We start from the raw sequence: 27,609 nt of genomic DNA on the forward strand, positions 1-27,609 counted from the left end.
GCTCTATTCAAAAGCAACTACAAAGCTTCATTTATCAGGCCGGGGCTAGCGAGAATCTGGGCAGGGTGTGAACGAGAATAAAGCCAGCCTCTGGGTTTCCTACCCTTCTGTAGGTGCCTTCTAGTCCAGGCGCCTTACTCGGCTAATTCAGTGAGTCCAGCCACCTAGAGTGGCAGCTGCTCTGGAACTACCACGTGCGCCCCAGACTCTCGGCACTTTCCGCTTCCGCAGGATACGCTTTGCTACCGGAAGTGACGAAAGCTGGGTGGGCTAAAGAGAAAGCTGGGCATTTTCTTCCTTTCCACGCGGTAGACGAAAGCGGTCGGCTTGTTCTGCTTGTCCTGAGTGATGCCGGGGAAACTTCTTAGTGAAGCGGAATTGGAGTCGGACACGGCCATGGCGAAAGTGGAGATGCCGCGAAAGCGAAATGAGAAGGTATCGCCGGGGGCCGAGAGACTTGGGGCAAGACAGGACGCGGGGGGGGGGGGCGGCCGCTAAGAGGAGGGACCCGGGCTGGGGGCGCGTGGCGCGCCGCGCGAACCCGGCTCGTCCCGAGACCCGCGTGAGTTTCGGCCAAGGGGCGTCCGGGGGTGGTCGGTGCTCTCCGCGGGCGGTGGGCGCGCTGCCCAGAGGTCCGGGCGGATCGGAACTGGAGAGCGGGCCGGGTGTCCCACGTGGTCCCTGAGTCTGGGCGTCCCGCACCCGGTGCACAGAGTAGGACGGTCATGGTTAGGCCCCACGTTTTGGCCCAGACTCAGACCTACCGGCTTTCGACTAAACTGGCGAGACCGTAAAGCCATCCGCACACGTGGGCGGCGTCCGCGGTGACATTTTTTTTACCCTAGTAGTGGGAGTACAGTTTTCTGGGAAGCGACCCTTAGACGATAAAGTAGTTCAATTGCTCTTAAGGTTTATTGGCCATATTTCCCGTGGAAATGTAGACATGTTGTGGTGATAACTGCGCACCGTATTTTTTATATAGGCCGCCAGTGTGCGGAAGTCTTAAGTTACCTCGATAGCTGTCTGCCTCCTTGCTGTTACTTCCTTAGATAGCGATTTAACTTGTGACTGAGTCTGTTCTAAGGTCAGTGAGAACAAAGATTGTCCCAGAACTTGTGTTGTACGTGACTTAGAATTTTCTTTCCTTGCTGTTTCTGGCAAGGAATATTTTGCTGTTGTAGGAAGCCGAGGTAGCTCAGACTTGTCCCCACAGGTGGGGAGGAAGTGGTCTTGGTTTTACCTGCCTTGCATTAGTCAGCGTGTCCTGTTGTGAGATGCTGAAATTAGAAGGGACATGACCAACAAACTCCATTGTATTCCAAAGAAGACCACCGGGATTGGAAATCCACTGATTGGTGGAACCAAGGGATGAAAGAATTGAAGTCTTGGGGTGGGGTGGACCAGATTGGTTTTCAGATGTCTGAAGGATGGGTCATATGGGAGAGATTATGGTTCATTCATGATTTAAGAGCAGAGGCCAGGCCTGAAGTTTCATGGAGGCAGACAGTAATAGTAGCTCAATGTAACAGTCTCCATACTTCAGGAATTGGCCTGAGGCTCTGCCACAGAGGTCTTAACAGAGGGTAAAACACGTTTTCAGTAATATTAAGTTTTCAGAAATATGAAAAATTGGAGACGGTCAGACATTTCAAGGTGGAGCTGTAATCTGGTTTGGTTTTGAGGTTTCACCCATTCCGTTTTCTTGTAACTTGTGCTCTTTGTTCTTCCCTGTAAATTAGGTACACCTTTTTTACACATGGGGTGATAGACTGTGGGTTTTTATAACTTTTTGGTTCATAACATGTCTTTATGTAAATTTATGTGCGTTTGTGAGATTAGCAAGGCAGATATTATGAATTCCTGTCTTACTTGTAGAGGAATTCTAGCAGAGAAAGAAATCTGCTTAACACCATCCGTCTGTGGGTATACATGGTCTTATTATTCTACCAGAATTAAGTTAAATTGTTCTTGATCACTTCCTATAGATCACTTCCTATAGTGTTCTTGATCACTTCCTATAGTTCTTGATCACTTCCTCCAACAATATGTTGGAGCATCCCATGAGCCACTCCAAGTCCCATATGAAAAATTGACTTTACAACTTGTTCGACCACCATGAATTGAATAGTTACCAAGAAGCGTGTTTTTTTCCAAGCTAATGAAGTTATTGATATATTCTTCTTTCCATATAGCCAAGAAATGGTATTAAAAAACATACCGTTTGATTTTTGCCTTATTTCAAGATGAAAGTACACATGTTGAAAAATGCCCTCAAATTGTATTCTTCATAATTATGTGATCTTGAATTCAGAATCGATATATTATACAAATGTATCAATGTTTTGTTCATTGTTTGTATTGTCTTTATTAATTTTTTAGAAAGGTAAAAAAGAGAAGCCAAAATCTAATAAGACTGAAGAGGCAGCAGAAGAAAAGGACGAAACGATTTCTCCCAAAGCTAAAAAGGTTAAAAAGAAAGCAGGGCCTTTTGAGGCTGACATGAGTTCTCCTAAATCCAAAAAGGCAAAAAAGAAAGAGGAGCCATCTCAAGATGACATTATTTCTCCTAAGACGAAAAGTGCGAAAAAATCAAAGGAGCCCCGTGAAAAGACAGTTGTTTCTCCTAAAACCAAAAAGCTAATAAAAAATGAGGAGCCTTCTGAGAATGACTTGGGTGTGCCTAAGTCCAAGAAGATGAAGAAAGAAAAAGAAATGAATGGAGAAATTGGAGAGAAAAGCCCCAACCTGAAGAATGGATTCCCTCGTTCTGGACCTGACTCCGACTCCAAGGAAGCTGCCAGTGAAGAAAGTAACAGTGAGTTAGAGCAGGTAAAGTGGCATTTTAATATGTAGAATGTATCTTTCGATGTTGTTTCAGGTAAATAAGTACGTAATTATTAAACGAATTATTTAATAATGGGAGGAAATTTGATGTGTCAGCACTTCATTGGGTGGGGGGGGGGTCCCTTGAGCTGCAGGGTGAGACTTCATCTTAAAAACTGCAGTGTTAGAATGCCTCCTTTGCAACTGAGCAGATCTGTTTAAGTTTTGAGAAAGTCTTCTCTCCACACATGGTCTGCTTATTTGCAAGTCAGAAATCAACAGGAGGGATCTGGTTATGCAAATATGCTCCAGTTTCCCTCTGAGGGGTTTCACCTAATAAATCATGATTAAGTGGAACCACTGAAAAGGTGTTTGCTTGATTGCATAAGTCTATTTGTATAGGCCATAAACTAACTTGAGTTGAATAAGATACTTAAATGTCCCTTTGGAAGCTAATACTGCTATCTTTCAGAAACTCAGTCATCAAAGAAAAATCCTAAGTCTAATAATTTTCTCTTTGCTGTAGGTCATGATCAGCATTTAAAAATTTTTCCTGATTATAAAAAATATATACAGCTTTTTAAAAACCTGATTATGATTGTACTATATGCAATATTGTAGTTTGCCTTTTCCTATCTTGCCTATATTTTTATATAGGCATTTTTCCCACTTTTAAATATTAAATATTTTAAATGGTTACATAATACATCATATAAATGTTTAGAAATTCACTTAATTATTCTTTTGTTGGGCATTCAGATTGTTTATAATCAAATAGTGCCAATGTGATCATTTTGTCATAAACGTTTGTTCCTTATTTTCTATGGATGTATATATGAAAGATGTTGCTATGGGAAGGGGTTAATAACCTGTTCAACAGTGTATTGTTCATTTGGAATGATTGTGGAAAAGTTCTTAGTCGAGACTGAATCTGCTTTCACTAGCTACACATGGTATATATGTGCTGTATATATTTGCTACAAACTTTTCTTTTGTTAGGGTTTTACCTATTACTATGATCTATTTCCATTTCAGATCTTGATTTACCTACCAAAGTTTTTGTGTCTTTTTGGTTGATTTAGAAGAGATGTTTTAGAATAGTTTTTCTCAGAAGGCTTTCTGTATTTAGCTTGTAGGGGTAAAGTTATTGATTTCTTTCTGTGGCCCTTTACTTGACAGGAAATAACTGTGGAGCAAAAAGAAGGAGCTTTCTCTAATTTTCCCATATCTGAAGAAACTATTAAACTTCTCAAAGGTAATGTTCTTGGAAATATTGAATAATGTTAGAACATATTATTTGGAAGCACTCCACTGTTTTTGTTGAGATGAACCGGCACATGTTCTTATTGGAGGCTGATATAGGCGACCATATGATGAAGTAGATCTGTATATTTGGTATAGGACTAAACTAGTGATGGCCTTTGCTACCTCTTAAACGAGTGATTAAAATTTATTCAATACAATATGTATATTCAGAAATGTAATGACTGATCGTGCTGGTGAAAGTAAACAATGGATACCATGTTGGTATTTTCTTTTTTACCTTCTTCCACTTCTTGAGGCATCTCTAGGTTAATGATACCAGCCTGACTCAGAACTCATCTTAGCATAGTGCCTGTGAACCAGGTAGGAAGTCACAGATGCCCAACTTAGGTGTTTTCTGAATCAGGTGTGGCAGTCAGACAGCAAAACACCTGATTTTCAGGCTTATACTGGCCTTTGGATGAGATTTTGTGACAAGGGGCTTAATCTCTTAAGATAAGTATTTACTGTAATTTGGTGCTTTAAAGTTTATTGATATCTTTTATTCAAGCAGATTCTTGCCAGAATATATTTGAACTTGACTTTGTAGATGTGACCAGAATGTAGAATTCCATAATTCTGCAGGACCAGAAGCGTGGCTATGCTTTCATTCTCCAGTATGGCTGGGACTTTTAAGAATTGCAGTGTCAGATAACATGGTTCATTTGTTCACAGCCCGTGGGGTGACCTTCCTGTTTCCTATACAAGCAAAGACGTTTCACCACGTCTATAGTGGGAAGGACTTGATTGCACAGGCACGGACAGGAACTGGGAAGACATTCTCCTTTGCTATCCCTTTGGTTGAGAAACTTCAGGGAGAACTGCAAGACCGGAGGAGAGGCCGTGCCCCTCAGGTGAGTATCTTTAATGCAGTCCTTAGGGGTTCCAAGTCTGCACAGGAAGAGACATTGCTTGAGCATCATTTACATACCCTATTGTTTTTTGTTGGGTTCTCCTTAAGGCCTTTTTCTGGTATTTATTGGAGATCTTTATCTGAAGGTAAACCAGGATAATTCTTTTAAGACTGTTGACTACAAACCTTATATATTTAAATATTGTAATCTGCCCCCATGGTTGTGATCACCTGTATTATTAAAGCTCGCATATTTCTTTCAGACTCTTAGATGTCCCTGGGGCTCACAGGTTTGGTCAGGTTTTGCCTAAAATGGAGAAAGCATTTTTAATAGAGATGCCTGAATAGGAGGGGTATCAGAGGTGAAGAGGCCAGGCCCTATGATCAGGATGGTGCTCATTGAGCTCATTTCTGGAGAAGCTGGCATTTGACAAACCTTAACCTCACTGAAATGCCTGTGTTGTCACCTTGGCTTTGGGTTCTTTCACCTAACTTTCTGGTCTCATCTCATTTATTGGCTTTCCAGTGTCCATGCTCCCTCCTAATTAATTGATTTGTTTACTGTTGTATTTATCTACAGTTACAACAGCAGTAAACAAACGAATTATTCTAGCACCTGGAATAGTGCCTGGCACATAGTGGATGTTCAGTAAATATCTGTTGGATGGATATACCAAGTTCTTTTTTTATTATTTATTTTTATTTATTTTTTTATTTTTTGGCTGCATTGGGTCTTCGTTGCTGCGCGCGGGCTTTCTTTAGTTGCAGTGAGCAGGGGCTACTCTTCGTTGTGGTGCGTGGGCTTCTCATTGTGGTAGCTTCTCTTGTTGCGGAGCACGGGCTCTAGACACGCAGGCTTCGGTAGTTGTGGCTCGCGGGCTCTAGAACGCAGGCTTGGTTGTTGTGGCGCACGGGCTTAGTTCCTCCGCGGCATGTGGGATCTTCCCGGACCAGGACTCGAGCCCGTGTCCCCTGCATTGGCAGGCGGATTCTTAACTTCTGTGCCACCAGGGAAGCCCCTACAAAGTTGTTCTTAAATCATATTTGTTTCATGCTGTTAGCCTATTTGAGGACCTGTAGTGGTTGTGTCGTGTGTCCTGTTAACTGCTGTAGGATTCAAAGCCCCTCACCACGTTGGCCCCGCCTTACTCTTCTGACTTCCATTCTACTTCAGATTCAGTGTAGTGCAGAGGTTCAGACTCTAGGTTTTGTAGCCTGGCTACCTGAATTTAAATCCAGGCTTGCCTTTTGGTTTTAGAGATCTGTTGTATGTTATTGTAGATATTATAATACAATTGTACAGTGCAGTTGTAGGTAACTTCATTGTGAGAAATAAAAAGAATGCATATTAAGCATTTAGCAGCTCCTGACACATAATAAAAGCTCAAATATTAGCTGATATTATCATCAGCAGTATTACTCCTTGCTCAAGTTGTTCTTTTCCTGGAATGCTGTTCCTTAAGTACTAGTAGCTCCATGAAACTTATCCTAATTCCTCCAGCTTGCTGTGTGCAACCATCCTAGAGCGCCATAAATTTGAGTACCTGTTTCTCTTTTGATTGGTAAGATCACAAGCTTTTCTAGTGGGTAGATTTGTCAGAAACCATATTATATTTACTATTCTCCCACACCACAGTGTATTGCAACGCACATAATAGATGTTTTGAAAATAATTATTAGGATAAGTTGAACCTCCTGGTGCATTCCAGATTTGTTAAGAAACAAATACTGCATAATACTTTGGATTCCATTATTAGTTTTTCCTTTTCAGGTACTGGTTCTTACACCCACAAGGGAGTTGGCAGGTCAAGTAAGCAGAGATTTCAGTGACATCACAAAAAAACTGGCAGTGGCTTGTTTTTATGGTGGAACTCCCTACGGAGGACAAAGTAAGTAAATCTAATGTGAGGGAAGGAAAATGCCATCTCCTGTTGGGTGCCCTGATTGGATTTCTTCTGACCTTGACGTCTGGCTTTACCTACCTGATCTAGTCATTTATGGTGGTTTTCTTTTGTCATTATTGTGTAAAGATGGTCAAGCACATGGTCCTGCATGATGATGTATCAAATCCTGTATGTTGTTCTTAGGACTTTTGTATTATTTATCTGTGTTTATCTAAAGGCTGCAGTGGTACTTTACTGAGCCCAAGAGGACAGAGTCTAGGAACTAGAAAGTCAGAATTCAAGGTTATTTTTACCTGTCAGGGACCTTGGGTCTCTACCTCTTTTTACTGTAGACAGGCTTTCTTTTTTCTGGTTCTGAGGGCCAAATCTTGTAGCCCCTGCTGTAGTATTCCATTACTTCTCAGTTCAAGACCTTGAAGCTTTATTTTGTAGATTAGATATGTAATTTGGGAAGGGATTTAAGCATTTTAGAAGTCTTAGCATTGGACAGATAAATGGGTAAAGAAGATGTGGATGTATACAGTGGAATATTACTCAGCCATAAAAAGAAAGAATGCCGTTTGCAGCAACATGGAGGCAACTAGAGATTATCGTACTAAGTGAAGTAAGACAGACAAAGACAAATATCACATGATATCACTTATATATGGAATCTTAAAAAATGATACAAATGAACTTATTTACAAAACAGAAACATACTCCCAGACATAGAAAACAAACTTATGGTTTCCAAAGGGGAAAGGTAGGGGGGTGAATAAATCAGGAGATTGGGATTAACATGTCCACACTACTATATATAAAATAGATAATCAACAAGGACCTACTATATAGCACAGGGAACTCTACTCAATACTCTATAATAACCTACATGGGAAAAGAATCTGAAAAAGAATAGATATATGTATATGTATAACTGAATCACTTTGCTGTATACCTGATACTAAAACAACATTGTAAACCAACTATACTCCAATATAAAATAAAAATTAAAAAATAATATGAAAAGATAAAAATAGAAGTCTTAATATTGGCACAGAAGGCTTGTGATTGTCTCTTTTCAGCTTTGGTGGAACTAACATAGGCTTTGGCATCAGGACGGCCTGGGTGTGAATCTAAACTCTGCTCACAGAGTAACTGATTTTTCAGTTCAAGTTGCTTGATTTTTTTGCACTTTAGTTTGTTTATATATAAAGTAGGGTTGCTAAACTCACCCTGCAGTGGTGTTGTGAGGATGAAACTGGGTAAGTAGAGTGCCTAGCAGTAGATCTCTCTTTTTTTTTTTTATAAAAAACTTTTATTATAAAAACGTGTATATTATTTAAAAATGTAGCTCATGGTGCGTCAAAGTATTACTTGCTTTATTCTTGCCTTTTCTTGTTAAATCCAGTATGTGGTGAACAGGCTATTTCCTTTTTATTCTTAGGTTTTATGATAATATGTAAAGTTACTATTCCATTTGTTCTTTCTGCTCCATATACTACATAGGTCTGGAAACAATAATTTCTTTTTAACTTTGAACCGATTGCATTTCTTTTTATGGTAAGGAGCAGTAATTAGGTCCCCTGATTTAAATTGTTCTAATTTATACTTAAATTGTAATCCTTATACAAACAAACTTTTTTTTTTGCTCACAACCCTCTCTCACACACACACACACACACACAAACACACTGTATTTTATTTTTACAAGAGATAAATAAACTGACACCAAGCATTGTAAATGGATGACCACAACAAAAGCAACAGTGATTGCAATTACCAAACCCGAAACACACTCACACTATGTCATAATATTGACATTCAGTCCAGGAATCCTCCCTAGCAGTAGGCGTCTTTACTGCAGTAGCAACCCAATAGAAAGTTGCATCATTACCATCTCATCCTAGTTATATTGAACTCCATTTTTCTGAACATCTGTGTACCTTCTTGGAATATTTGCCCTTCTATCTTGTCATTCTCCCTATACCTGCTTACCTTATAGAAAGTTCCCATTTCTTTTAAGATTCTTATTTTCACTTTGTGAAATCTTGATACCTTCCTCCAGCAAAGGAAATCATTTCTTTCCTGGTGCTACCATCCCCCATTGGTGCATTTTTCTGTTTTGTCATGTAATACACTGGACTGTCACTTCTTACATGTTTCCCCAGTAGGTCAAGGAGTGCCTCGAGCGTCTTTATCTTCAGTAGTTAACATATTACCTTGTATGTAGTTAATAAATATTTTAGAATAAAAATATATCTAATTTGGTATCCCAGATTAATAAAAGGAATTAAAAATCCATAATATTTTATCATTGGTGTTCTTATAGTTGAACGCATGCGGAATGGGATTGATATCCTGGTTGGGACACCAGGTCGTATCAAAGACCACCTGCAGAATGGCAAGCTAGAGCTCACCAAACTTAAGCATGTTGTCCTGGATGAAGTTGACCAGATGTTGGACATGGGCTTTGCTGATCAAGTGGAAGAGATTTTATGTGTGGCATACAAGAAAGGTAAACTCCACATTCAAGAACTGGTATAAGGGATTGGAGGAAGGGTGGTGATTAACTATCTCCTGAAAGTTAAATGAAGCCTTAGGAAAGTTGGCAGGTGGCTTATTTTATTCAGGAAAACTTAAATTAAAAAAAATTTCCGGGACTCCCCTGCTGGTCCAGTGGTTAAGACTGTGCTTCCAATGCAGGGGACATGGGTTCAATCCCTGGTCGGGGAACTAAGATCCCATGTGCTGCTCAGCGCAGCCAAAAAAAATTTTTTTTCCCCATCAATTGCACATGATTACAAGAGGGAAAATAAAAGAAACCAGCTTGGTATACTTTGCTTTTGGTTTATTTCTTCCCGATTTGCGGTATTATGTGTATGTGTGTGTTAACTGTAATCTTACTGTACATATAAAACTCTGAACTGTTTGTGCCATGATTTAATCCATCTATATATTTTAAGTTTTACATAATATAAATCTGCTTGCAGACATTTTTATGTAGACAGGTTTCTTCAAACATCAGTATTTGGGGGCTTCCCTGGTGGTGCAGTGGTTAAGAATCCACCTGCCAGTGCAGGGGACACGGGTTCGAGCCCTGGCTCAGGAAGAGCCCATATGCTGTGGAGCAGCTAAACCCGTGTGCCACAACTACTGATCCTGCGCTCTAGAGCTCACGTGCCACAACTACTGTGCCCATGTGCCACAACTACTGAAGCCTGTGCACCTAGAGCCCGTGCTCCACAAGAGAAGCCACTGCAATGAGAAGCCTGCACACCACAACGAAGAGTAGCCCCTGCTCGCTGCAACCAGAGGAAGCCCGCACACAGCAACGAAGACCCAACGCAGCCAAAAATAGAAATAAAAAATAAATTTATAAAAAAACAAAAAAAAAATAAGTATTTGACATCAGTTCTTAAAGATAGATTTCCAGAATTGAAATTACTGAATTGAAAGGTATAAATAGTTCATGTTCTTCAATATACTTTGTCAGCTTATTCTCCAGAAGGGTTCTGTCAGTTATGCTGCCATTTGAAATATATGAAAATGCAATGGTATTCTAAGAGCAAACTAAAAAAAATGGGGGTTGGGGAGCTATTTTTAGTACCTGACCTCAAAGGATGAATAGACTAGAATTCTAACGTTAAAGTATTGAGGAAATGCTAGGGAGTATAGATGAGTATAGAATCTGTTCTGGAAATGCTAGGGAGTATAGATGAATAGAAAATCTGTTCCAGTGTTTATTATAGATTATTTATTTAGTGATTTAAGTTGGTTGGTTACTGGGCTTGATTAATTGTTTTCCACTTAGTAGGTCTCATTATAAAGGACAGATTTCCCTCGTGGTTCATATAGGCCAATGGTTAGAAAGCAAAACAACTTGAAAGTACTCTGAGTATTTCAAGGATCCTTTACATAAATTATTTAGGCAGCATTTCTTTGTCCATTGGGTACTTCCCTGTTTTGCTTTTTTTTTTTTTTTTTTTTAATTTATTTATTTTTGGCTGTGTTGGGTCTTCGTTGCTGTGTGTGGGCTTTCTCTAGTTATGGCGAGCGGGGGCTACTCTTCATTGTGGTTTGCGGCTTCTCATTGCAGTGGCTTCTCTTGCAGAGCACGGGCTCTAGGCACACAGGCTTCAGTAGTTGTGACATGTGAGCTCAGTAGTTGTGGCTCGTGGGCTCTAGAGCACAGGCTCAGTAGTTGTGGTGCATGGGCTTGGTTGCTCCGCGGCATGTGGGATCTTCCCGGACCAGGGATCTGACCCATGTCCCCTACATTGGCAGGCGGATTCTTAACCACTGCGCCACCAGGGAAGCCCGTGTCTTCCATTTTTGTGTCCTCGATGCCTCGCTTGGCCTCAAGTGTTTTCTGTAGAATGCTGATGGACCCTGGAAGAATTGGGTGAGGTGAAATACTGTGTAGGTTTGTTTGACTTATTCATACTGACTTTTTTTTTTCCCCGCAAAGATTCAGAAGACAATCCCCAAACATTGCTTTTTTCTGCAACTTGCCCTCATTGGGTTTATAATGTTGCTAAGAAATACATGAAATCTACATATGAACAAGTGGACCTGATTGGTAAAAAGACCCAGAAAACGGCAATAACTGTAGAGGTAAATGATTCATTCAGTTGCTGGCATTAGTAATAAATTGTATATAATTTTTTTTACCTGTTGGATAGTATTAAGACTGGCAAAAACAAACTTCTTTTCCAAATAAATACTAAATCCATGTCAAAAGCCATGTGAAGTTATATTTCTATTTGAATTGTATATGGTATCTGTGTTTTCTAAATTTCATCATCTGGTGGCCTGATTGCAGAATCTTTTGGAACCTAAATCTGTCTGAATTAGTAAGCAGAGTGACATTACACCTAGAGTTTATACAGTAGAGGGCAGTAGAGACTCCTAGTGTTTATGTTGAAGCTGTTTTTATCTTAGGGCCTGGTACCTAGATGAATTCGTTGCACCCAAGGAATAGACCTGTATGGAAACTGGCTACTGACTGCATTTTTAAGTGGATGAAAGGACAAAACACAGAGGCTTTTCTCCTGTCAGTTATTTGGTTCCCTGTGGCAATCTAGGGAATGGTATTTCTTTTCCTACATTACTTGTATTAGGTCAGAAAATGGATAAAGAAGCCAGATGCTCTTTGGAGAAAGGGGAAGGGCTCTCTTCTTTAGTGGTTTAGTTTTTTCCTCTAAACAGTGGTGGCAGAAGTTTGCTCTAGTCAGGCTTAAACAATTGTCTCTAGTATCATTAGGGTTGAGCAGGTGATTTTAGATTCCAGCTGGGCTTTACTAAATAATCTTTTTTTCCTTCTTTCCTAAGCATCTGGCTATCAAGTGCCACTGGACTCAAAGGGCAGCAGTTATTGGGGACGTGATCCGAGTGTACAGTGGTTATCAAGGGCGCACTATCATCTTCTGTGAAACCAAGAAAGAAGCCCAGGAGTTGTCACAGAATGTGTCCATAAGGCAGGTTGGTCCATCCCCTCTCTTCCCTTTTAGGGAGAAAACATCTTTCAATTAATAGAGTATACATCTTAGCGCTCATCTGATCTGCCCATCTCATCTCACAGATGAAGAAAGGGTAGCTCAAACCCAACGTTACCCTGACAAAGTAGGTTTGATCACTCATGTTTGGTGTTCTTTATCTTGTAAGTATAGTTGGATACAGTTGATTTCATGACCAAGGGTTGGAAATTTGAGGCTTGTCCATGTAAGGCACGTTTTCCCCTTTGTATTATTTTCAGCAGAAGTGTCACCAAAATATGAATGTCTTTATAGGCCTAATTGGTGATTTTAAAAGTACCTGTATTGTAGGATCTGGTATTCTTAAATGAGCTTATTTCTTTGGCAGGATGCCCAGTCATTACACGGAGACATTCCACAGAAGCAAAGGGAAATCACCCTGAAGGGTTTTAGAAATGGTGATTTTGGAGTTTTGGTTGCAACCAATGTCGCTGCACGTGGGTTAGACATCCCCGAGGTTGATCTGGTTGTACAGAGTTCTCCACCAAAGGTAAGTGTTTTACACTTAGATTTTACTTTGTTGTTTCTTCTGGGTGCTAAAACAAATTGGAAGTTGTATCTCTTCCTTTCCCATGATTAGTAATAGCTTTCTCTTGGGTGATATGTTGCTAAGGGTGATTTTAAAATGAACCTCTTGGGGCTTTCCTGGTGGCACGGTGGTTGAAAGTCCGCCTGCCAATGCAGGAGACGGGTTCGAGCCCCGGTCCGGGAGGATCCCATGTACCATGGAACAACTGGGCCCATGTGCCACAACTGCTGAGCCTGTGCTCTGGAGCCCATGCTGTGCAACAAGAGAAGCCACAGCAATAAGCCTGCACACCACAGTGAAGAGTAGCCCCCGCTCGCCGCAACTAGAGAAAAGCCTGCGCAGCAACGGAGACCCAACGCAGCCAAAAATAAAATAAATGAATGAATGAATAAATAAATTAATAAAATAAATAAATAGAATGAACCTCCTCAGAACTGACAGTTGAGGGGAAGTGCGGTGAGTGGCCAGAGGTTGGCAAGATAGTTTTTGGTCAGAGGGAGTCCTGAAAGGCTGCATGGGTGGGGGTAGTACAATTTTGAACTGGACTTTGAAGATAGATAAGACTTAGATGGGGTGGTGGTAGGGTAGATAAACTTGTGAGCTAGAGGACAGAGAAGGGAGAAAAGGCCTGTAGTTAACAGCCTCTGTAGTTAAAACTGCTTGGGTTTGTATATGATACGAACTGCCCAAAGAGAGCCCTGAAGCATAGTTTATATGGTGTGGACAGTGCTTCACTTACATATAAGTTAGTCTGAAGGAACTTGTTCCCATCACTTCAAGCGTGAAGATCCTATTACCCCCAAATTTGGCAAAACCCTCAGGATTAATGTTCACAGTGATGGAAAAACACATTACTGCAAAGCCACTGTTTCTTGTAAAGAAAGTCCCGTACGTGTGTGCCATCGACTTGTTTAAATAGCCTGTGTACCTGTGCTGTCCAGTATGGTGGCCACAGCCACATGGGGTTCTTCAGCACTTGAAAGCCAGCTCGTCTGAATTGACGTGTGTGCTGTAAGTATAAAATATACAGTGGAGTTTTAAAAATTTCAAACTTTCTATTATGCACAGTGGATTTTGAAGACTTGTGGAAAAAGAACGTGTAATATTTCATTGATAACTTGTTTTGTAGAGATAGCATACTGAAATGATAAACTTTTGGATATATTGGGTTAAATAATAATAAAGTTAACTTTTTTTAACTTTTTAGTGTGATTACTAGAAAGTTGCCTATTAAAATTACATATATGGTTCTGTTGGACAGTACTATTTAGATAATGCTTTTTGCAGATTTACCCACAGGATAGGGACCATTCTTCTAGAGGTTTTTAAAATGTTTTTATAGTTCTTTAATACATAAATAAATAAATTTTATTTTTGGCTGCGTTGGGTCTTCGTTGCTGCACACAGGCTTTTCTCTAGTTGCGGCGAGCGGGGGTTACTCTTCCTTGCGGTGTGCAGGCTGCTCATTGCGGTGGCTTCTCATGTTGTGGAGCACAGGCTCTAGGTCCATGGGCTTCAGTAGTTGTGGCATGTGGGCTCAGTAGTTGTGGCTCATGGGCTCTAGAGCGCAGGCTTAGTAGTTGTGGCACACGGGCTTAGTTGCTCCGTGGCATGTTCCCGGACCAGGGCTCGAACCCGTGTCCCCTGCATTGGCAGGCGGATTCTTAAACACTGCACCACCAGGGAAGTCCCTACAGTTCTTTAAATTAAAGTGCTTGGGAGCCTCCCCGAACCCCGGTCTATAACCACCACACTTGCCTCTGCCTAGGCTACTCAGGTCTATGTCTCTCTTTGTTGTTCACTGTCACTGACGTATTTTACTTCAATAGGATGTGGAGTCCTACATTCATCGTTCTGGACGAACAGGTAGAGCTGGAAGGACTGGGATTTGCGTCTGCTTTTATCAGCACAAGGAAGAATATCAGTTAGCCCAAGTGGAGCAAAAAGCGGTAAAACTATTTTCTAAGCCTTCACTCAGCAGACGTTGAGTTTTAAAGTCAGTCTTTGGTCTCTTTATTTAGTTTTTATTAACTTGAAATTCTTATTTCTAGCACATGGCCATGACTGAAAGATTGTTGTTAGATATTTGTTTTATATGTTGTCCTATGATATACAGCCCATTTTAAATACTTTGCATTTGAAAACAGTGGTTTTATCTTCATATTTATAATGACAAGAGGTCTCTTTTATGTTTGGGAGGTGGTATTCAGTTTTCAGATACACTGTGAATGCACCAGAAATACTTAAGTGTAGATTTAGGGGGTTATAGGAATTGCTTGAAAACCAAAAAGATGAGAATATGTTAAAAGGATAAATTTTTAAATGGGAAAGAAGACACTGATTTTTTTTACAGAAGAATTTTGTAAGGAAATTCTTACGCTGGTACTTTCTCCTCTGGGAAGTGGAGTTTAATCTCCCCGCTTCACCGTCAGTAGACGGTACTTAGTGACTTGCTTACAAAGAGCGGAGTAGGGTCAGGGGGGAGGACTTTCCAGGGCAGAAGGCAGGCGAACACTACCTGGCCAGGTGATCATGGTCAACATCAGTGATAAGCAGGTGCCCCTGATATGATGCAACGAAACCAGTCATCTTCCCCCCAAATCCATAACCGCAGTCTAAAGATGTAAAAAACTGATGTTCACAAATTGAGGGACATTCTACAGAATACCTGACGAGCACACCTTAAAACTATCAAGGTCTTGAAAACCAAGGAAAGACAAATTACCACAGATTAGAGAAGACTAAGAAGACATGTTGACTAAACGTAATGTGGTGTCCTGGGTCGAATATCAATAGGAAAAGGATATTAGTAGAAAAACTAGTGGAATTCGAATGAACTCTGGGGTTCAGTTAATAGTAATGTAGCAATGTTGGTTTCTTAGCTGTGACAAATGTACCAAAGTAATAACAAAGTAATAGGTGCAGGTAGACAAGAACTCTATACTATCTTTGCAACTTTTAAGTATGTAACAAATATGTTTGGTAAATATTAAAAAATTGGGGGAATACTAATCTCAATGGAAACAGTTGATGGCCTCATTGTACATTAAGTTATCGTTCATTTTCTTATAGGGAATTAAATTTAAGAGAATAGGTGTTCCTTCTGCAACAGAGATAATAAAAGCTTCTAGCAAAGATGCCATTAGGTATGTTCCCTACCACTGCTGTGGTCTGTTTTAGTGCTTGCTCTATTTATTACATGTTTTTGTGTAGTAATGAGATTTAGCCTTTTAAATTTTATTTTATTTATTCATTGTTTTAAAAATTGATAACCTGCTTGTTAAAAAAAGAGGCTGTGCTTAGAAAACAAAAACTCTTGTTTCTACTCATCCCTACCCAATCCTGTTCACCAGAGGAAGCCACTATTAGTAGTTTGGTTTGTCTTGGGCATTTTAAGTAACTGTACCTTATATATCGTGTAGGAAAAAGTTATGGTAAATGTCTAGATGGTGAGGATTAGATTAAGAGTGTCGGAGGTGCTGCTCTCATGGGGGCAAGAAAATTCTTTATTTTGTGCAATTGTCCTACAAGTTGAAGAATATTTATTTTTTATTGAACTATAATGATTTACAATATTGTATTAGTTTCAGGTATATAGCAAAGTGATTCAGTTTTGTGTGTGTGTTTGTGTGTGTGTATAATTTTGCAGATTTCTTTTCCATTACAGGTTATTACAAGACATTGAACATAGTTCCCCGTGCCATATAGCAAATCTTTGTTGTTTATTTTATATATAGTAGTATGTATCTGTTAATTCCATACTCCTAATTTATTCCTTCTACCCCTCACTCCCCACCCCCAGCCTTCACCTTTGGTAACCATGTTTGTTTTCTATGTCTGTGCGTCTATTTCTGTTTTGTAAATAGGTTCATTTGCATTACTTTTTAGATTCCACATATAAGTGATGTATGATATTTGTTTTTGTGTTGCTTACTTCATTCGTACGATAATCTCTGGGTCTGTCCATGTTGCTGCAAATGGCAATATTTCATTCTTTTTTATGGCTGAGTAAAATTCCATTGTATGTATGTACCACATCTTTATCCAGTCATCTGTTGCTGGACACTTAGGTTGCTTCCATTCTTGGCTATTTTCAGTAGTGCTGCTATGAACGTTAGGGTGCGTGTATCTTTTTCTTTTTTGTTTTGCGGTACGCGGGCCTCTCACAGTTGTGGCCTCTCCCGTTGCGGAGCACAGGCTCCAGACGCGCAGGCTCAGTGGCCATGGCTCACGGGCCCAGCCACTCCACAGCATGTGGGATCTTCCCGGACCAGGGCACGAACCCGTGTCCCCTGCATCGGCAGGCGGACTCTCAACCACTGCGCCACCAGGGAAGCCCACGTGTATCTTTTTGAATTAGAGTTTTCTCCAGATATATGCCCAGCAATGGGAACTATCATATGGTACTTCTATTTTTAGTTTTTTAAGGAACCTTTGTACTGTTTTCCACAGTGGCTGTACCAATTTACATTCCCACAAACAGTGTAGGAGGGTTCCCTTTTCTCCATACCCTCTCCAGCATTTATTGTTTATATAGACTTTTCGATGATGGCCCTTCTGACCACTGTGAGGTGATACCTCTTTGTAGTTTTGATTTGCATTTCTCTAGTAATTGGCATTGTTGAGCATTTGTTCATGTGCCTATTGGCCATGCATATGTCTTCTTTGGAGAAGTGTCTGTTTAGGTGTTCTGCCCATTTTTTTGATTTGTAAGGATATTTAGCTGTTTAGCATCCCTGGTTGTGCAGTGTATTCCTGGGAGGTGAGTGACGTTGGTAGTATGGAGACCAATAAGGTTCCGACTGTTTTCCAAATGTTTCCAGGTGGTGAGCTACATCCTCTGCTTCAGAACCAGAGTCTGAGCAACATTTTTAGAGTGCTTTCCACAATTACTATTATAAATATGTGAGATGCTTATTTAAAAAATAGACAGGGAGGGTTCATGATCAAAAGAAATGCTAATAAGTATTATACACTGCATCAAAATGATGTTAGACATATGCAAAATTTGGTTTCAAAGATACTGATTTATCTTGAGATGATGTTGTCTTGAAAATGAAATCTGTCTACTTTTGTCCTTTCTCCTAACAAATATATTCTCAAACCACAGGCTTTTGGATTCTGTGCCTCCCACTGCGATTGTTCACTTCAAGCAGTCAGCCGAGAAGCTGATCGAGGAGAAGGGAGCTGTGGAAGCCCTGGCAGCAGCCCTGGCCCATATTTCAGGTGCCACGTCAGTCAACCAGCGCTCCTTGATCAACTCAGATGTGGTAAGGGTCCCTGTCAAATTCCTGACACTTCACAATTTAGAGTTTGAGCAGGATTCAAAAGTGTTCCATTGAAACTTCCAGTTGTTTTAACTTTTTCTTGAAGGTTGAGATATATATGTAAAAACACAAATCCGTAGGGACAGAAAGCAGATTAGTGGTTGCAGTGTCTCCTCAGAGGAGGGAATGGCAGTGACTGCTAACGGGAATGTGGGTTTTTGTATTTGTTTGGGGGGGGGTGGATAATGACATGTTCTGGAATTTGAGATAGTGGTGATGATTGCAAATCTTGTGAATATACTAAAAACCCCTGAATTGTATACATTAAAATGGCAAATTTTATGGTATGTGAATTATATGTCAAGTTTTTTCATCCTAAAAAACCCAATCATGTGGACACATAAGTGCATATGATACATTTAGCCAGCATACCTAGAAACTTAAGAAGGTGATGCTTTCCTTTTTTTTTTTTTTAAGTTGAAATCTTTGAGATAATTGTAGGTTCACATAAAGTTTTAAGAGTTAATACAGAGAGATTCCTTGTACACTTTGCCAGTTTCCCCCAGTGGTGACATTTTGCAAAAGTGTACTATCACAGTCTGGATACCAACACTAGCAGTCCACCAATCTTATTCAGAGTTCCCCAGTTTTACTTGTACTAAAATGGTGGGGTGGGAGGGGTATGCTTTTAGGAACAGCTTTCCTATAAATATTTCAGAAACATGAGGACAAGTGCTTATCACTTACGTTTGTTTCTGAGACTTTAATTTTGTTCCCCTTTCTTCCATAGGGTTTTGTGACCATGATCTTGCAGTGCTCAATAGAAATGCCAAATATTAGTTATGCTTGGAAAGAACTTAAAGAGCAACTGGGTGAGGATATTGATTCCAAAGTGAAGGGAATGGTCTTTCTCAAAGGAAAGCAGGTAAGACTGGGGCTTCTTTTGTGACTTTGCCTTGGTTCGTTAGCTTCATGCTGGCAATAAAACACTGTACAGTAGCTTCTCCCTGTTCTATGGGGATGCTGCGCGTTTTCACTCTGTATATAGTCTTCTCTGGGCATTGTCATCCATGACCCTCAGTTGCCACTTAGTCATTGACAGGTACCCTCTGTGTATCTCTAACCTGAACCATCTGCATGAAGTGCCAGACTTGAAGATCCAGCTGCTTCCCTGACATCTCCACCCAGATTGGGTTTATTAAGCACCTTAATACAAACTTACTCAAAATTGAATTCAAAATTTAAAATCTTGCCTTCCAAGCCTGGTGTTCTTTCTTCTGACTCCTGTTCTCAGTTAATGGCATAGACTAGCACAGCAATTCTCAAACATTTTGGTCTTATGACCTCTTTACATTCTTAACAAATGTTGGGGATAGCAAAAAGCTTTTGTTTAGATGGGTTATATCTATTGATATTTAGAGTATTAGAAATGACTGAAATTCTAATAAAGCATAAGAATATCATTTGCTGTTAGTCATCTGAGCAATATCACGTGTAATGTAGTGTCTGGTAAACTCCTCTCTACCCTTAATGAGAGTGAAAAGGACAGAAGAGGCCCGTGTACCGCAAAAAAAAAAAAAAATATTGACTTTGTGGACCCCCCCCAAAAAAAAATCTCAGGGTTCCAGGGGTGCATGGACTATACTTGGAGGACTACTGGCTTGTGAACCATATCAGGTTTATCTTCAACTCATTGCTTGTCTGACCATGTTTTTCACCTCCTTAAGCAACTCCACGTAATCTATGGGATAAAGTCCCAACTTTCACATGGAGCTTCTTCACGAGCTGGCTTCTGTCCTCCTTACCAACTTCATCTCTCTCCTCACCACCAATGCCCTCCACTCCCAACAATGCCAAGTACATCTTGCTTTCTTTCATCCTTATGCTCAATCCACTGTTTATATAGTATTTCTTATCTCCATGGTATCCTTTATGACTTGGTCTTAAGTCTTTCTGGAGCTTCCCCTGGCCGAATGGCAGAGTTGGGGGCACCTGTACATGTACTTCACAGTTCTTAAGGCATAACTTTATTCATGTAAATTTTGCCTTGCTGTGCTTGCTTACTGACTGAGAGCCTCAAGAACACGGTGGCTGAGTCAAGGGCCAAAACTGTTTTCTAGATGTCTCTGTACTGCAATGAGTGCCTGGTATTGAGTACTTAGTAAATATGTGAATGAAGATTCCCACAAATGGCATTAGCACCTGATGCTACCTGTGGTTATAATTGGGTAAATTGTTGGGTGGAAGGGATGTTCCTCAAAGTGTTGTAATTAAAGACAGCCAGGGGAGAGGAGTGCCTGTGTCAGTTGCGGGGGGAGTTTGATTATTTTGTGGACGCCAAGAAACAGGATTTTTTTATTTTTTATTTTTTGTCTGCACCCCGCAACTTGCAGGATCTTAGTTCCCCAACCAGATATTGAGGACTTCATTGGAGATGATGGCACTGCTTGTTATCAAAGCTAGTGTCCTGTAAAGTATTTAATTTTTAAACTCTTTTCATAGGCAGCTGAATTATAAATATAGAAAACAATACAAGATCGTTTATTTTTCTGCTTTTAGTTAGGTCATCCTTACTAGTTCAGTCTTTCTGATGGAAGGCAGTGTATTTTAATGTTTTTAGACCATAGGTTTTATTTAAGAGCCATACTGACCAGATTTTTAAAAGCTGCTCTTACCAGCTGCGGGGCCTTCGACAAGTGATGTAGCCTCTCCAAGCCTCTGTTTCCTCAGCTATAAAATGTAGCTAATAGCTCTGTGAGGATTAGCACAGTGTGAAAGCCAAGAATGATCTCTAGTCGGTTCCAAGTAGTTTTGAGTCCTTTTTTTAATATCCCTGGCTTTTTATTATTGTGCTTTGGGGAGGTATTATGTGTTGGGGCTTGGTCTAAAGTTTATCTAAAATGGATACCTGGTTTGTTTGGGTTGTTTCTTTTACATAATACCTGGTCTTTTGGAGTATCATTTAAGGTGCATTTTATAATTCTTGTCACAGTGTGAATTAACTGGCATTTGTTTTGATTTCTAGGGTGTTTGCTTTGATATCCCTACTGCATCAGTAACAGAAGTACAGGTATTCTTTTCTCTTAGATTTTGAAGTTAACATATCTAAACGGTAAAATATTTATTATTTAAAATATAGAATAATAGAAAGGGAAACAATAGCTCTAGTCCCTTTACTAAAAATAACTAAGAATTATATTTTAGTATTTTTTTTCTCCTACCCTCTTTATACTGATATTTTTCTTACTCAGCCTGCCTGTTTTCCTTTCTACAGCATTGTGAACAATATCCAGCTTTTTTCACAAACCCCGTGTATGTTACACGGGGTTTATATAGACATTGCTATATCTTTATTCCATACTGCTGTGAGAAATGTGTTTGCAAGTGGTATATTTATATGTTTACTACCTGACAGCTGTGGATACCCTGTAGTAATTGAATTGAATAAATGATGAGGGTATATCTCATAGTGAAACTTATTTTATTTTTGACCAGTGATCTTTTAAGCACTTAGGTTATCAATCAAATTTTTCTTTAGAAAAAGGGAAAAAATGTTATCTTTCTCATGCCTTTTTAAACCAAATTCAGTAAAAATCAGAGCAGGTAAAAACGAAACCATCTCTCAACAGGAAAAATGGCATGATTCACGGCGCTGGCAGCTTTCTGTGGCCACAGAGCAACCAGAGCTAGAAGGACCACGGGAAGGATATCGAAGCTTCAGGGGACAGCGGGAAGGAAACAGAAACTTCAGGGGACAGCGGGAAGGCAATCGAGGTCTCAGGGGACAGCGGGAAAGAAATAGAAGCTTCAGAGGACAGCGATCAGGAGGTGGCAACAAAAGTAACAGATTCCAAAACAAAGGCCAGAAGCGGAATTTTAGTAAAGCATTCGGACAGTAATTTGAGGTAGAGGATTTATGTGGCAAAAACAGAACTATGTTTGGCAACAGGAAACTGAACATTATTTTTCATACAAAGTTAAAAGCATATTGTATTTCCTTCCTGACCACTTGCCCAGTTCCCATCTCTTCAAGAGAGATAGGCTTCATCTAAATTATTTCATCTGATCATTGTCATTTATAACTTTGTTGCTACTTCTGTATCGGGTATTCCTTTGGAAAAGGTGTGTGAATTCAGTACATATTCTAATGCAGTGTCTATAGATTATAAGATAGAAGCAAGCATGTATCTGCTGATACTTGTGAAGTTGACCTGTCTTTACACTTAGAGGTGTCTCTTAATAGTGTCCTTCCTAAATACCATGGGGGAACGCAACAGTTTCTGGAGAGGCACTTTGAGCACTCAAGGCTTTGTTCTGTAATTGGTATTCCTCAGCCACTTGCCTAACATTTACTCCTATGGTCCTATAATGTATCTTCTGAGAATTAACACTGAGCAATGTTTTGAAGCAAGATTCAATCTCAGCTGGGATGTAACACAGTTTATGCCAGCATATGCTCTAGATTTGGAGGTGGTGATACATTTGATAGGCGATAGTATATAGATTAGCCATTGTTATGTGCATTTTGATACATTATTAGCTTCTCAATATAAGGTGATTCATGCTTCAGTGAATTCTTCGCAGATTTTTAAAAAATATATATGTACATATAGAAGTATTTTACTAGAAAGCAAGTATCCTTAAGGAATTCCAAGTGTATAGCATGGCCCAGTAACTTTCTTCATAAGTAAGGAGACAGGATAAATGGTGCTTGATGATAACATAGTCCACTTCCTATTGGAAGATTAACATTATTTACTAAGGAGGAACTAAAGGAGTAGGGGGCAGAGATTTGCATGGCTGAAGAGTCAAAAAAACCCCACTGAAAATATATTCCACATGCAAGAAGGAAACGTGTATTGAGAGCAAAGAAAAGAACAAGTGAAGGTGTGGGATAAAGCATTCTTTTAATGGTGAAAACTTAATGAGTCATTAATGTTTCTAGAGTTTAACTTCTAACGGGCAAGCTGGGAATTTTAGGTAGAATGATCCAGTTTAGTTTCTCGAGGCCTAGTTCCTATAGCCACGTATAGGATCTTTCTTTTTATTAGACGGCTGCTACTCTGTTGATAGGTTGCAGCTACCTAGAGACTTCCTTTTAAGACAAACTCTATATGGTTATTTTTAAGTTGTTACTTTGAGGGAACTGAAGAACTTAATATAGCCCCTGGCCCGATATTGCTCTGAGGTCTCGAGTATTATTTTTCTGGGAAACCTTGTGCAGGAGCTCACGAGTAACATTGTCTTCTTGCCTTAATTCCTAGAAATTCTGTATTGGGAATCTCAGGAAATAAACTATGACAGGAGGAGTTCAAATACATGGCCTGTCTTGTTTTCATTTAATTATTTTGAACAACTGAAATCTTTCTAGGCACTGGTTTCTCTGGCAGGGTCTTTATATCCAACTGGTTCTTAGTCACCTTTGCAGTAAGGGGCTCAGATAAGCAACTCAACTCCTTGATTCTTGAGGCAGCATCCTTTTTCTATTTGGACTTCATTTCTGTCCTTGCATCCTGACTGGATGTTTCTCTGTTCCCAAATTCACTTGGCTTTTATTCCTTGATCCACTTGACAATTTTATCGCTTGACCTTCTCGTGGTTTCCCATCAAGCCAGAGGGAGTCAAGGGGAGGTAGGTATTTGATGACCAACAACTCGTGCCTTGTGGATCATGTTTTATTAAATTCTGGTTTTGCTGAGATGCTGAGCATACTTAAATAACAACCAAAACATTTAAGTTTGGGTAAGAATGGGTTACTTTATCAAGTAGATTAAAAGAACAGTGTACCTGTCCTTTAGGAAGAAATAATCAGGCATAAATCAAGAGTAAGGGGGAAGATTAATGGGAATTTCACTTTACACAACTTAGGACAACATGGCTGTTTTAGTAAATGAAGCTAAAGTTTCTCCTGGATCCCAGAATTCAAACCATATTTATAAATGTATAATTCAGCTACTGTGCGGTTTAAATGGGCTTGTTGTGCTAGCCTGGGAAATGTTAGCATTTTTACTATTTTCTACAGAGAAAATATTTTCCAATTTATGTATCAAACAACTCAATGAACTTTTAAAATACCAATTTTTATGTTGGAACTATCTGTGCAGCAGTTTCTTTACAGTTACACATAAAGTGTTTTTACTGTAAAATTGAGTTAATGTATAAAAATACAGCTTTATGCCACAATAAAGTTAGTATTTACTATTTATGCTTTTGGTGACTTTTTCCCTAAAATTGAAGCTTGAAATTTTTGTTTTAAACATAATAAGTGATGGGTATAAAAATCCAAACATAGAAAAAACAAGCAAGTCACCACATATCCAACATATTTGTGAGCATCTCTTCCAGGAATTCGTTTACAAAACTGGAATCATTCCTTCAGTTTTGTGAATTGCTTTTCCCTCCGTATGTGCATCCTTTACTGTAAGTACAGATCTGCGCCTTTTTTTTTTTTTTTTAAGTCCCCCGACCAGGCATCAGACCAGGGATCCAACCGGCGCCCCCTGCAGTGGAAATGCAGAGGCTTAACCACTGGACCACCAGGGAAGTCCCTGTGCCACTTTTGATGACTGTGCCATCTCATAGTATCTCACAGTATGAACATGTTATTTTATCTTTCATTATTATAAACAACCCATTTTAAAATGAATGTCTTTGCGTAATCTTTGTGTACTTGTCTGATTGTCACTTGTAGGAGTGCAGGGTCAAAGTGAATGTATTTTAAATTTTGATGCAAGTTGCTCTCCAAAGCAGTTCCAGTTTACGTTCCTACCCTAAAGCCTAGGAGAGAACCTGTTTCCCCACAGCACTAACATTAGGTGTTGGCTTCCTTTTGTCACTTTGCTAGGTGCAAACTAATACATCGTTTTCATTTGTGTCTTTTAATTGAGCGAGGATTAACATCTTACATTTATTGGTCACTTGCATTTCTTGAAAAGATTTTATTTTGAAATAATTTTAGACTTACATAAATGTTGCAAAAATAGAACAGAAAGTTTGTGTATACTCTACACTGTTTCCACCAGTGTTAATGTTTTCCATAATCATAGTACAATTATCAAAACGATATTAACATGAAGGGTGCCATCCTATAGATACTTCTTTGAGCTTTTTTTTCTTAACAGTATATGCTGGAAATCACATCAGTTCATAGCATTCTTTGTTTTACAACTGCATCATACTCCACTGTGTGGGTATACTATAGTTATTCAACCATTTTCTTATTATGTATGGGCACATAGGTTGTTTCCAATATTTTTCAATTACAAACATTGCTGCAGTGAGGAACCTTGTTATATATGTATTTACGTACTGTTGGAGGGGTATCTTCAGAGTAGATTCCTAGGAGTGGGACAGCTGAGTCAAAAGATAAGTGCAGGGACTTACCTGGTGGCGCAGTGGTTAAGAATCCGCCTCCCAATGCAGGGGACATGGGTTTGATCCCTGGTCTGGGAAGATCCCACATGTCGCAGAGCAACTAAGCCCATCCGCCACAACTACTGAGCCTGTGCTCTAGAGCCTGCGAGCCACAACTACTGAGCCTGCGTGCCGCAACTACTGAAGCCCGCACACCTAGAGCCCGTGCTCTGCAACAAGAGGAGCCACCGCAATGAAGAGTAGCCCCTGCTCTCTGCAACCGGAGAAAGCCCGTGCGCGGCAACGAAGACCCAATGCAGCCAAAAATAAAAAATAAATTTATTTTTAAAAAATTAAAAAAAAAAAGATAAGTGCATATATAGTTTTTTGGGGTTTTTTTTTGATGTGGACCATTTTTTAAAGTCTTCATTGAACTTGTTATAACAACATTGCCTCTGTTCCATGTTTTTGGTTTTTTGGCACAGTGGCATGTGGGATCCCAGGTCCCCGACCAGGGATCAAACCCACACCCCCTGCATTGGAAGGCAGAGTCCCAACCACTGGACTGCCAGGGAAGTCCCCATTTGTTCTATAGATTCTGCCACATTCTGAATTTTGCTGAGACATCTCCATCTGTCACTTTACAAGCTCCTTGTCCCCCTGCATCTAACATAATAGATAATTAGATCGAGAAGTGTACCCAGTGTCCAGTTGTCCCTCTGTCTTTTGATGTTAACAGCAAGAGGTGATCATTGCCTAAATGTCAGGTCACTGTGTTAACGGTGACCTGTGTTCTGTGCCATTCATTGGACAATTTCCACAGGGACTGTTCCCCAAATGGCAGGCAGAACTCTCCCATCTTGAGTTTCCTAGTCCTATGTCTTTGTGTTTCTCAGGTGTGTCTGTCTAAGGATTTATCCTTACATTTATAAAAAATCTTTATTTTAATTTTCATCTGGGCTATTTTAGTTTTCATCTGGGCATTCTTCTAGCTAGGTCTTTAGAGGTCAGCACTGTGTATCGCAGTGGTTTATTGAGCTCCTACTACAAGACAGTATTGCATAATGATTAAAAGTGTGGGCTCTGGAGCAAAACTGCCTATTTATTGTATGTGACCTTTGATAAATTATTAATCTCTCTAGACTTCAATTCCTAATCTGCAGAATGGGAATAATAATAGTATCTCACAGAGTTCTGAGGATTAGATGATTTAAATATAGAATGTTAACTGGTTCATAGTAATGATATACCATTATTAACCATGTGCCAATCACTTTCCTAGTCACAAACAGATATATACTGAGCACCTACTATGACTTTTTTTTTACACTACTGATTTTTTTAATAAATTTATTTTATTTTAATTTATTTTTGGCTGCATTGGGTCTTTGTTGCTGCGCGCAGGCTTCCTCTAGTTGCAGCGAGCAGGGGCTAATCTTCGTTGCGGTGCGCGGGCTTCTCACTGAGGTGGCTTCTCTTGTGGCAGACCACGGGCTCTAGGCACACAGGCTTCAGTAGTTGTGGGAAGATCTCACATGCTGCAGAGCAGCTAAGCCCGTGTGCCACAACTACTGAAGCCTGCGCACCTACGGCCTGTGCTCCGCAGCAAGAGAAGCCACTGCAATGAGAAGCCCGCGCACTGCAACGAAGAGTAGCCCCTGCTCGCTGCAACTAGAGGAAGCCTGCGCGCGGCAACAAAGACCCAATGCAGCCAAAAATAAATAAATAAAAATAGCAACCTTGCCTCACCTGCTAACGTTCCTTATCTCCTCCTTTGTTTCCATAACACTTACCATCTGACATTACTTTATAGTTTATTTAATGTCTTTCCCTATACTAGGGCAGAAAGTTTTTTAGTTGCTGAATTTCGAGATCCTAGAACAGTGCCAGGCAAATAACAGGCATTTTAAATATTTATTGAATGAACGAATTAGTCATTTGAAGTGTTGTGGAAAATGCTCTGATAGGAAGCCAGACTGGCAGCAAGAGTACCTGTTAAAAGTAATTCAGAAGATGATGGTCTAAGTCACTGGAGATGAAAAGTAGACCCATGTAAGAGCTTTTC

The 27,609-nt window shown here is 39.9% G+C and overlaps 1 protein-coding gene across 1 annotated transcript; it reads left to right on the forward strand.

Moving 5' to 3' along the window:
- The first annotated feature begins 264 nt into the window (after positions 1-264).
- Positions 265-24,833, forward strand: DDX21 (DExD-box helicase 21). The gene is made up of 15 exons (XM_022590740.2): positions 265-435; positions 2,380-2,829; positions 4,003-4,078; positions 4,801-4,979; positions 6,750-6,867; positions 9,191-9,376; positions 11,330-11,475; positions 12,193-12,342; positions 12,724-12,885; positions 14,754-14,873; positions 15,997-16,070; positions 18,035-18,194; positions 18,982-19,116; positions 21,217-21,261; positions 21,821-24,833. The coding sequence occupies exons 1-15, from the start codon at positions 349-351 to the stop codon at positions 22,088-22,090; spliced, it is 2,358 nt and encodes a 785-aa protein (XP_022446448.1). The 5' UTR covers positions 265-348; the 3' UTR covers positions 22,091-24,833.
- The last annotated feature ends 2,776 nt before the right edge of the window (positions 24,834-27,609 follow it).

Source organism: Delphinapterus leucas, chromosome 16, assembly GCF_059928025.1.
Source record: "Delphinapterus leucas isolate spDelLeu-1000000601 "Yukka" chromosome 16, BTC_Dleu_Yukka2, whole genome shotgun sequence".
NCBI classification, from domain to species: Eukaryota; Metazoa; Chordata; class Mammalia; order Artiodactyla; family Monodontidae; genus Delphinapterus; species Delphinapterus leucas.

Bases quoted from the DNA above. Each gene is read 5' to 3' on its own strand.
- DDX21 (XM_022590740.2), top strand. From the start codon at position 349: ATGCCGGGGAAACTTCTTAGTGAAGCGGAATTGGAGTCGGACACGGCC. The intron at 11,476-12,192 runs GTAAATGATTCA...TTCTTTCCTAAG, and splicing joins AAACGGCAATAACTGTAGAG to CATCTGGCTATCAAGTGCCA. The intron at 14,874-15,996 runs GTAAAACTATTT...ATTTTCTTATAG, and splicing joins CCCAAGTGGAGCAAAAAGCG to GGAATTAAATTTAAGAGAAT.